This window comes from Sphaerodactylus townsendi, linkage group LG01, assembly GCF_021028975.2.
Source record: "Sphaerodactylus townsendi isolate TG3544 linkage group LG01, MPM_Stown_v2.3, whole genome shotgun sequence".
Taxonomy (NCBI): Eukaryota; Metazoa; Chordata; class Lepidosauria; order Squamata; family Sphaerodactylidae; genus Sphaerodactylus; species Sphaerodactylus townsendi.
In genome coordinates, this window is record NC_059425.1 from 58,573,527 (window position 1) to 58,585,939 (window position 12,413).

General features: G+C 41.3%; 1 protein-coding gene across 1 annotated transcript in view; it reads right to left on the reverse strand.

Annotated features, from left to right (window-relative positions):
- USH2A (usherin) overlaps nt 1-12,413 on the reverse strand; it is a 646,790-nt gene that overhangs the window by 387,299 nt on the left and 247,078 nt on the right. Inside the window, exon 30 of the mRNA XM_048504848.1 lies at nt 1,661-1,774. Coding sequence (XP_048360805.1) covers nt 1,661-1,774 — 114 coding nt within the window. The remainder of the gene's footprint in view (nt 1-1,660; nt 1,775-12,413) is intronic.

Consider the following 12,413-nt stretch of genomic DNA (forward strand, 5'->3'; position numbering starts at 1 on the left):
ATTTCTGGACCATTTTTCAAGACTGTTTACCAAGGCATTATGATTTTTTTTGGTTATGTTAGGTAACCTTATGGGCTTGGCCCTCTGATGGAGTTTGTAGTAAAAAAAATTTTGTCCCTGTGAGAGAGTCAAAGATGTCTGAGAGAAACGATTTCTGAGGAAAAAGAGAACTTTCTATTGCTTCTTTTAACATTATAATTTTAGTTTAGTTTTTAACCTTTCAGCACTGTTGTTATATTTTAAACATTATTGACTGCTTGTTGGTTTGTTCCTTTTGTCTGGGAAATTTGATTAAGAGATATCTAAATATACAAGGAGAATTGGAATGGATAGGTCAAAGTCCTGCCCACTTTCTGAAACTACCAATCTCCTTTAAACCTGGTTGGAATGTTCAGTGTGTTGGTAACATCCAGTTAGCCCCCTTGAAAATGTAACCAATTCACATGGATCCTCTGTGGATCCTCCTGATCTTTGTTTCTGATGCAACATGCATAGATCACATATCAGAAGCAAGGATTCTAAAGAAAGAACGGAATCCCACTTATTCAGACTATGCACATTTTAAAATAGCTGGGAGATATTTTACTTCAAAGTGATCCAGCAGAAAGCAATTCAAATAAAAATGATGCTGTTTCACCATCTTACAGACCATATTGTCCATTTGCAGTTGTCACTTGAGAACTGGTCATTTCCACAAATATTTCACCTGATCAGCCCTCACAGACCACTTCGAAGTAAAATACAGAACAGAAATTTAGCATTATTATCATCATTTTGAAATAACCGAAGACTAAAAATAAAGTTGCATTAACTAGAGAGGCCCTTTTAGAAAAATCTATCTACTTTTAGCAATTTAGCAAACGTTGAAAGTCAAATCTGCTTTCATGGTCATCAGCAAAACAACAAACTTTGATTTCACAAGAAAGACTGTGAATTTAGCCTGGTATAAGTTTAAAATGGGGCTCCACTTTTTAAATGTTTAAGATAAATATGCTGCAAATCTTTTGAAAACTACTTCTTCCATAATTGATGCGCAGAAATTATTGAGCTGGTCTCTAAAGGCAGAACTGGAACATATTTTCTCTTTCTTGCTACTCTCATGCTTAATGCCAGCTTCAAAAACAGTAATTTATGCTTGCACCTTTTAAGTTTCAAATACAACAGATTAATAAACGGCCCAATTGGCATTTTGAGGTTCCATCAGGCTGAAATAATTGTTGCCTATGCTGGTGTTTAGCAGTTAAAAGAGACCATGGAAATCAACCGTTTGATTCTCAATTTCATACTGTGCCATACAATCAATTCTTTTTAGTCAGACTGTCTCTAGATTTACTTCTGAGCCATAGTAAAATGAGGAAGCTTTCATTAATCTTTCAGATGCTTCATATTAATGACAAGGCTCTTGCATGAACAATGTAACAGCAATTAAAAAGCCCATTAATCTGCATTACAGCTATTAAAGATGCATGTCATTAAAGGGTATGGAGTTTGATTCATTTTAGCACCCCCCAAAAAATGGAGCAATTATGGTCTGGCAATGCACTTTGTCATCAAATTAGGTTGGGGTTTTCCAGCAAATGGCTTTGCAGCATTTAGCTCTTCTCCTATTTTATTATTCATGACTGAAATGTGGAAGTCAAGACCTTTGAAATTACTTTACCTTCTTGTGGAGTGGAGATGTTCAAGGCATGTGAGCTTTCAGTACAGCCAGCCAAAGTGCAAACCATTAGGGTTACAGCATATGCTGTGAAGGGCCGCAAGCCTGTCAGTATGCCTGCAACAGAAAGGAGCAATGCTTTGTGTCTGTATATAGTGGGCAAGGAATATCATGAGACAAACACACAAACACACCCAGGCACTAATTTAGACACAACAGCTAATGTAGTACCATGTAACAGGTTGGATCAAAGAAACCACAGGAGAAAAGAAAGCAGCCACTAGAATTGATCTGCAAGCACTTGTGGAAAAACTCCTACAATGATGCAAGACAACTTCTGTAGTAGTTTTCACCCCTCTATTAGACCAAGAGACTGCACAAACCTCTTCCATCATTTCTTTGTATTCAATTTAATTTTCTCAGGCAGTATAACAAACAGCTTTTCGATGAACTGAAAATATCTTCCATATATGGAATAACCCCTTTTATTGATAATAAGGTAAGAGAAATAGTAATAGGGTTGCCAGTAACAGGAGTTTGCATATGGTAAAGCCAAACCAAAACATCTCTGAAAATGCCTTATCACCATTTGTGGTCAAAAAAATTGATCCCCAGGAAAGCTGAAGATTTCAAGCACTTTTAGGTCACTTTAGCCTCACTGCCATTAAAAAAAGATGGGGGAACCCCTCTCCCCCTCATTTACCTGCTGACTGCTGCCACAGTCCACATAGGTGCAGAGGTGGCAGGCCGCAGAGTGCTGAACGCTGGGCATGGCCCAGTTGGGTCTAGCACTCAGTTCTGTGCTGCAACCTCCAAAGTCCACATAGACTTGAAATTGGTGCCAGAGTAGAACTGGGCTTGGTTGAGCTGAGCTCAGCTATTGCCTCTGCCCCACCACCTCCAAAGTCCAAGTGAGTCTCAGAGGCTGCAGGTGGCATAGAACTGACTGCTAGACTCTGCCTAGCCAAGCCCATTAATCCTTCAGATTAATGCACTGAACTGCACTGTCTCTGCCTCCAAAGTTCACGTGTGTCTAGAAGCTGGCAGGCAGCTCCACCCTGGCATGTGGACTTCAGGATGTGGCTGCACAGAACTGAACACTGGGCCCAGTCAAGCTGAGCCCAGCATTCAGCTCTGCACCACCACTGCTGCCTCTATATTCCATGTGGGTCTCAGAGGTGGCAGGCAGCACATAACTGAATGCAGGGCTTGCCTGAACTCAGAGTTTAGCTTTATACAACCTGTCACCTTCAAGATCTACATGGACTTTGGAAGCAGCTTTGTTTTTTGCGGGATCAGGTTTTACTGACCCCTTAGAATTAAAAAAAAACCCTCAAAAAAAGCCAGGAAGAAACCCTGCACCAGTATGGGAATTCAGCTTTCCCCCCAAAATGTCTGGGTCTTTTAAAACCAACCTTCAAAAATACTGTAAAAAATTGTGCACACTCCTAGTGGGGGTTAGAGAGCTCCCAGGATTACGTATGTTCTGCAGATAACAGAGATCAGGTTCCTTGGAGAAAGCAGCTGTGTTGGGAGCTGGAGTATGACATCATATCCTGCTGAGGCCCCTTCTGCAACTCTGCCCTCAGATTTCTACAGGATTCCAATCCCAGAACTTGCAAGCCTAAGGGAAACATCTGAGAAATGTTGCCTGCTTTGTAATTTCTTTTAGGATCCAGATTGGGGAAGACCTCCATTTTCAACACCAGTTTTGTTTGGAGTAAAATTCATAGGAAATCAAGAATCTTTTTTCTTTCTTTTCTTTTTTTTTTCTTTTGGTTCACTCAGAACTTTTCAGATGGGAATAGTTTGGCCAAGAAGAAATCTCACATTTCTATCTTACAAACAGTTTAAGGGAAAATTCAGAGGCAATTGTAACAACAACAACAAAATTCAGTTACTTTCCAGTTTTAAGGGCTGCTGGAGTATCTTTGTTTTTCTTGTTTTTTAAAAGCTTTTTAAAAAAAGCTTCTTGCTTTTTAAAAGCAAAAGTACTTTCTCAAACTGAGCTGCTAATCTTAAAAGCAAATCAAACATTTTTTCTGTATACTTTAAAAAAATTTAAATGTTAGGACATTTCTTGGGGAAGCCAGATATGTTAAATGTTTAAAGTCTATTTGACATTTCTCTGGCCGTTTCCGCACGGCCAAGCCTCGGGGTGCGTCGGCGTATACACGGCCACGCTCGGGGGTGCGTCTGCATATACACGGCTACGCTCGGGGCTGTGTTGTCGCCCGAACGACATACCTTCCCTGAGACCTTCCGGCGTGTCACCCAGGCCAGGGGACACGCCCCCCTGCCCTGCGTGACAGCTCTGGAGTCGCAGGGCAGGGGGGACGTGTCCCCAGGCCTGGGTGATGCACCGGAAGGTCGCAGGGAAGGTACGTCATTCAGGAAAGGGGGGATGACGCCTTCCAGCTGTGCCGTTCACACGGCAGCCACTGTTTCCAGAAAACCTCGCTTGGGGGGGGGAGCGAGGGCAGTGCTGCTGCAATGCAGCTGCACCCCCCCATGTGAACAGCTCCCTAGGGACAGCGTTTTTGCTGTTATTGGCCCATGCAGAAAGGGCCTCTCTTTCCCTATCAACTCCTCCTTTTAAGCATTTTAAGTATAATAATTTACTTGAGCTGCTACATTTCAGCTCCTTGAGTTTCTTGCACTGCCACAACAATGCATTCAAAAATCATTTAAGAATCTTGAAAGAAATAGCTGCAGAGTCCTTTTTCTGTGGTTATATTGCTAACTCAGAATTTCAAAAATGGACAGTAATAACATTCAGTGTTTCAACAACATATTGCAGTGTTCATAGGCCACTGCAATTCTGTGAGGTAGGTCTATGTTACTATTGCAGACGGAAATAGAGACAGAAAGTTGCTTGTTCTAGGACATCTAGTAGGTTTACTAAACACAAGGAAACTCTGAACTGGAAACTTTCTGACATGTAACTCTATCTCTTAGGCATTCACTCAGGGACCAAACAACATGTGGAAAAGTTGAGGACAGAATAGGTGAACTTCACTGAAACTCATACCCACTAACAACTGCTTTGTCCTAGAAGAAGCAACAGCTACTCGGGTTTAAACACCCACTGATACAGCAGATGTGTAGTTTGGGCCTTACAATCAAGATCCATAAGGTTCGTTTGCCACTGCACACCACAGGATGCCAGAATAACAATTTTTCAAATACCTGCACCTCTTTTTGATGAAATCCCAACCAATATGGTATAATAAGAAAATTAATTACCTGAGACATTAAATGACGTTTGTTTTTTTTGCTTAGAATGGATTTGTGCACACTTTTTACTTTTAATACGATCATGCTGGCTCAGAAGCCCAGGCATTGTACTGTTCAACGACACCTTTGTTTCTTTGCTTTCCTTCTGCTTTCAAGTCACAGCTGTATTATGGTGACCCTGTAGAAGTGTTAGGAGGTTTTTTCATTGTCTTCCTCCGTGTCATGACTTCAGTTTCCCTTGGAGGTCTCCTATCCAAATACTGCACGGGTCAAAAACGGTACCTCAGGCATGGTAAAAACACTGTTCCTGGGGCGCTGTTGACATGGCTGCTGCCTCCAAAATGAGGCGAACTTGGCCGCCCGTGCTACCACCCCACCCACACCCGGGCGAAACACTGTTTTTTTTGGAAATTCGGCTAAAATCCAGCCAAGTTTTTTTTGGAAACAGAGTTGTGAAACCCTTTAGGCATGTCCTGTTTTTTCATAAACTTACCTTCTTTCCCTGCACAGCTACACAGGGATGAGGAGTCATGCCCATGCTGCCCTCCGACCCCCCAGGTGTCGCCGTGGCCATGGGGGCATGTCTACTCATCCCTGTGAAGCTGTGCTGGGAAAGAAGGTACGTTTTTAAAAAACAGGCACCTCCATGTGATGGTGCCTCCGCGGGCCGCAACCACTCTGGGGCTGCCTGCATGGAAGCATGCGAACAGTCCTGGGGCTCCACCGACATAATGTATGCCAGTGTGCAGCTGCTTCACCAGCCCATGCAGAATGGGCCCAGTTGTTTCTAGGAAGTGAGATGACTACAGTAGCATTATTCTGCCTGTGTTCCATAGCACCTAATATTATAGGAATGCTCCTCTATACTGGACAGAATAGGTATAAATCATGACTAGTATCCATTTTGACTAGTAGCCATGACTAACCCTTTCCTCATGACCACGTCAACTTCCCTTTTAAAGCCTTCCAAGTTGGCAGCATTCACCACATCCTGGGGCAGAGAACTCCACAATTTAGCTATGCATTGTATGGAGAAATACTTCCTTTCGTATGCTTTGAATTTCTCATTCTCCAGCTGATAATTCCAATTGTAAAATCTTTTCCCTGTCCATTGTCTCCCTATCATGCATAGTTTCATAAACCTCTATCATGTTTCTCCTTACTCATTTTTTTCTAAACAACCATAAGTGCAGTGGTGTAGCTATAAGAAATGACACCTGGGGGCAAGCACTGATTGTGCGCCCCACCCAAGCACCCCAGGCGGGCATCCCTTGTGTCACCCCCCTCAGACTCCTACCTACCTGGAGCTGGGGGAAGTAGGGGGGGTCTAATCCCCGCCGATAGCACCCCTGAAGAAGCAGAAACACGCCTGGATGTCATTGCCATGTTAAGAATCTCCAGGCGCTGGAGGACTGCCTTGTGGGCCTCTCCTCCCTTTCCTCCACTGGTAGGGGGCTCAGCAAGGGCCTCCCATGCACAGCAGCCCCACGGCTCTGCTCCAGTGGCAATGCCAGGGGGTGGGGGTTGAAGCCAGCTGGGCCCTTCACCAACACGAGCTGCAGTCCCTCCTGGCCCTCATCAAGCCAGACCCCCAACCTCCCAGCCCAGCTGCTGCTGCCCCCACCTATATCAGAGATCATGAGCAGGCACGCACCTCCGATAGAGGTGGGTGAGGGCAATAGCAGCTGGGCGCTCCTGACCCCCAGCTGCTGCCAGGCCTGCTGGCCAGCCCCCAATCTCCATGGGAGGAATGCACCTGCTCACAGCCTCTGATAGAGATGGAGGGCAGAAGCAGCTGGGCCCACCCTCGAGCGCTGGCGCATTTCCCTGGCAGGGGAGAGGCCTCCTGGCCATGCAGTTGGCCCTGGCCTCATGTGCTGGCACGATCCCCTAGTAATGTCTGTTCCTCCGGGTTGGAGGGATCCTTTTGGAGCTATTTACAATCAATTTTTGTTTTAACTAATCTCAGTAACTTGGTGTTATCTGAAAACTTGGCCATCTCACTGTTCATCCCCTAATCCAGGTCACTGATGAACAGGTTGAAAAGCACCTGTCCCAACACAGATCCCTGAAGGACCCCACTGTTCATACCCCTCCATTGTGAGAACTAATAATTGCTTCCTTCTCTCTGCATCCTGTTTTTTTAGCCAACTTCCAATCCATAAAAGGACTTATCTTATCTAATGACTATGAAGTTTTCTTAGTAGTCTTCATCAAAAGCCTTTTGGAAATCCAAATACACAATGTCCACAGGCTCATTCCTGTCCACATGAGTAGTAACACTTTCAAAAAAATGTTAAAAGGTTGATGAGACAGGACCTAGTTTGCAGAAGCCATGTTGGTTTTGCTCAGCAGGGCTTACCCTTCTATATGCTTGATAATTCCATCTCTTATAATGCTTTCTATCAATTTACCTGGGGGAGATATTAAACTGACTGGATTATAATTTCCTGGATCCCCCCGGAAACCTTTTTATAAATAGGTGCTTCATTTGCCATTCTCCAGTCCTCTGGCAGAGAGAAGTTCAGCAACTTCCCATTTTAGTTCTTGAAGAACTCTAAAATGGATACTGTGTGGTCCTGGTTACTTGCTAGTTTGCAGTTTGTCTCTATGTTCTAAAACTTTCTTCTTTGTTGCCACTATTAGCCCCACATCCTTATTCTCCCCTCCCAAAACATCTATTCAGGATGGCTCCCACACTGTGCTTGCTCTCTGTTTCTTATGGGACCCAATTTCAAAAATGTAATTATTTTACATTAAACCTCCCAGAAAAATATATCCATTATTTAATAAATCTCATGTTGTCTAGGAAAAACATATTAGAAATAATTGGTATTTGAGTATTATTTCATGTTCTGCCTAGCAATTGTGATTTTTCAGTGAGAATGTTGTGATTGTACTGTAAGAAAGTTATAAAACTAACAGCAGTTTTAGAAACCTGAAACTAATGGTACAACGCTGTTGATTCATACATTTTCTTCATTTTCCTCAGATTTATTAAAATAGGGCCTCAAGGTTTATCTGCCTAAACAGAGACTAAATTAAATATTACTAATAATTAAACAGCAGACATTTTAATAAAATGGAAAACTTACTTTGCATATCAAGTGGACTTCTTACGCTAGGTGTGATTTCAGTCTGCTGCTACATTCTCAACTTTACATCCATATTTAACAAATGACATTATTCAGTTTCATGGGGTCACTGTGTCAAAATGTCTGTGTTAGAATTTTAATTTATTTCCAAAGGTTCCCTTCACTGGGCAGAAAGAGTAGTACCTTCAATTGATTTACTGTCTGTAATCTACATTGTGGATTTTTAAAGACTAGATGTAGTACTGAGATTTTTTTTTAAAAAAAAGCAGAAAAAAAATCACTGCATTGCAGAAGCATTATCAGCACAAAGACAAAATTGTGTAAGGATATTGTGGGGCAAATACCATTTACTCCATTAATAAAAGAATTTTTCAAAGATTGTAGAATCTGGGTTAAATCACTTTTTAAATGATGATTTTCATTTTTAATGTTTGATTCTTGTGTCAGCTTCTGACTTTTCCAAAAGTCATAATTTAGCTAGTCTTGCTGGACCACCATATAACTGTAAGTCATGTTCTATTTAAAAATAAATGCATGTAACTTCTGGAAATAAAGTAGAGCTCCATATATACAGTCAATAAAGTAGATCCAGCACTTGGTTTATCTGCATATCACTAAGTCATCGTAAGCAACTATTATTGTAAATACAGGATGTCAAGGTGCGGTTTGGGATCCAGATCCAGTGCTTGATCATCTAGTGGGGGGCATCATATTGAGTATTTTAATAAAATTTATTTCTAAAATAGACTATGATAATCTCTGAACATTTTCATAACAATGTATAATTTAATTTGCTCAGCTATAAATTAATGTGTGTGTACATCAATTATTATCTTAGTTATGGGGCTGCTGACTTTGTATTACAGGATAGGCTGCCGCAGAGTGTAAATTTCACTGACTGACTGGAAGTGCAGAGGAAATGAGTGGGTAATGAGAGCAGAGCAGGCAGTTCCTTTAATTGAATTAAAAGCTGGGTGACACCAATGCAGACACCTGTCCAATTACAGACAGGCCAAGGTGTTTACCATTGCTGTACAAGCGATTTGAAGATGACAGAAATCTTTCCGCCCACAGATTAACATAATGAAGGAGAACAGATTACAGTGGATGTTAGCCAAACAGCTAGGTTGGCAGCTGAGAGAGGAGGAAAAAGTAGCTTGCTGAATTATGTAAATTCCAAAGTACACTTTTCTAGAACTACTTTTTGTAGCGCTTCCTGTACATTTCAAGTTGCAGCTGATTTAGGGAACCGCACAAGATTAACAGAGGTGGTTTGGTTCCCAAATTTATATTTGAAAAATGTATGGGACAGAGAATATATTCACGCCTTGGCAATATCAGAAGGGCCAGACGCAAGTATGAGACTTCCAAGATTTTCTCCAAAGTTTAGGAATAATCATATCTGGCTTTTCCTAGCATAAAAGAGATGTCTGTTCATAGCCAATTTCTTCTTACTTCTTTACTCACATATTTAAAACTTTATAACTCACCCTTAGGGTGTTCTATAAATCTATAGATGTTCTATAAATTTAAAAGGAAACCTGATGCAGCCATTTTGAAGCTGAAATATAACAACTAATCACTGTAATTTAGAGTTGTCATGTATCATCAGCAGATCTTGTTTCCTCCAGTAGTGCCCTTTCTGAATTCTCAAGTCCCAAATTTAAATAGCAGTTTACAATTCAACTAAGGGCACTGTTGGAAAAATCACTGGAGGGGAAAATACAAACCAAGTCTACATGCAGAAATATAGGAAGTTACTGGGTCCTGCTCCATGACTTTCTGGAGATGTGAGTTCTTATTCATGACAGGTCATAATAATGTTAGTCTTTCAGGTGCCTCTGGAGTTTTATTTTGCAAGCAGTGAGATAAGGTTCACATTACTGACTATATGAGACATACATAATCAGGCATGTAACTTGGTTAGTGATAATGGACCTAAAAGGGTATAAAGAAAGTTAGCTCTCCTATGCTGCTCTAGTTGCAGTCTCGTTATAAAGTCACTATTATATATTATATGTTTAAGATGGGGTTAAGAAGTGGCCACAAGGCCACTTAGATGAAGTCTCCAGCCTGACATGCCAATACCCTTACTAGTCTGTACCACAGAACTTTTCAATGCAACTACTCTGCAGCTGGCAACAAAGGAAGTCAAGCAATGTTTGGATCTTTTGTTGTTAGTACAAAGTTGTAGTGAGGGCACTGTACTTTAAGAGGGGTAGTTACAGCAGTGTGAGAGCCAGCATGTATAAGACCAGCAGATTCCCAGAACTCTCTCAGCCCACATGGAAGTAATAATATGCTACCTCAGATCACCTCTTGTCTGGAAAACCCTATGGGGTCTCCATAACTCAGCTGTGACTTGATGACACACACACATAGTTATGGCAGTGAAGACAAGTTCATTGCAAACTGAGCCCACAGTTCAGCTGAAGATTGGTCTGGCTTTTTATGGGCATTCTTCAGCTCCATAGCCAAACTTCACCATTGGTCCCTCCTCTTTTCTAAAATTTAACCAAAGGAGGAGCAACTGGAAATTTCAAGGTAGATGGTTTTATATATTTGGCTAGTTGGGGGGATCTATTAATAGTTAATTGTATGAGAAATGGAATTTCTGATGCCTCTTCACCTCTGGTCCTGCTGCAAGTTCTCTTCATTGATTTCCTTTTTATTTTGCATAATTCTGGAAAGGAAGAAGCTTAGAGAACAAATTTCCTGAAGTGTTTTCTTAGAAAGCTCAGACAAACCAAAGTGGAAGTAGAGAATGGAACTCCACATCACTAGCAACAATGTACAAGTATAGTGATTCTGATCCTACATATTTGTTAGTTCTGCGGCTTACACAATCAGATATTATTTGCATGTTGCTATGGCAGGACTTTAAAGATAACATTTATCATATGTCATCTTACTTCTGGAAATAGAGAATACAGAATGTAATGAAATTGAGACAGACTTGTAAGATCTTTTCCCTTTCACTTTTTTTAGGCACTTGTTTGGAGTGCTGCTACTGCTGCTGGAAGTGCCCTGACCCACTTATGGCCTACAGAGTGTCTCTCAATAAGAAGTACAAGAGTATTCTGTCACTGTCTCTTAAGAGGACAGACTTCTCCCATTTTCCTGTAAAACTGAAAGAGGAAAAATTGTTTTAATACATATTAAAAGGGATTATCTTAAACGCTGAGACAACAGAACAATCACAGCCCAGCAAACGGAGCAGGTCAATTGCCTCAGAGATACACTCCTTGTACCCCTAAGTTTTAATCTGACTGATGGCAAAAAGATGGGCTTAATTTTGACAGCAGGATATCATCAAATTCAGAAGTTCCACTGACTACATGACACCACCAGCATATTCATTGCTGGATCATATGGTAAAGATTAAACTCCTAAAATGGACACAAAGTAACAGAATATTGAGGGCAGTTAACAAGAATGGTTCAACATGCACAACAGAAAAGCAGATGAGAAGAAGTTTTTGTTCTTTTTGAGAGTCTACTTTTCCCCTCAAAAATTTTACATGATGCAGTTCAGAGTGGATCAATAACTCCGATGGCAGCCTAAATTCAATCACATCACAAAGGGCACATGACAAAGAAATATATCTTCATATGGCTTCAAAAATAAAAACATGCAAATGTCACATTTAGGGGACTTGATTCATGCTTTTAAAAAAACCAACTGACTCCAGATAAGTGAAACTCTTGGGTTTTTGCTTTTTTTTCCCCAACTCAACCACTGCAGCGAGTCACACTTTGTCAGTGGTAAAACGTTAATGCAAAATGCATTAGCGCTTATTGGTGAGATCTCTGGACGTGCTGGTGCCAAAGAGTTTAATAGAGATGCCAACACTCCTGCATTACATGGGATGCTAACACTTTGAAAATATCAATAATGCTTACTCTATGCTTATTGAGTGCACTTTCAAACTGCTCCCTTCCATCACTGGAAGATTAGAGGCAAGTTCTATAGTGTCACTTCTGACCCTGACATCTCTGTAACTTCTGCTGCATTTACATTAGATTCACTGATGGATCAGCAGCTATGGCTGGAGAGTCAAACTTCTATACTTGTGCTAAAGCTGACTTTAAACTTGTGCGACTAATACTAAGAATTAGCAGTACCATTAGGTCAGGATCAGAAAGTGGCAAACTGACAATAGGTTTGGCATTTGTCAGTGAAAATATGACTGGCACCATCACTTCACTGCAAGAATGCTCTGAGAACTTTAATACTGCACACACCAGTTAATGCAATACTGCATAACTCAGCACAGCTGCTCAACCTTCCCTGGCTCAAAGAGACGCTATGCTTTTTGAAACTAACCAAAAAGTACTTTGAATGTGGATGCCCAGCAGCTGAATGGTAGCTTAGAAGCTTAATTTATGGTAACTGTGCAATGTGCAGAGCTGGCCCCTTGTCCA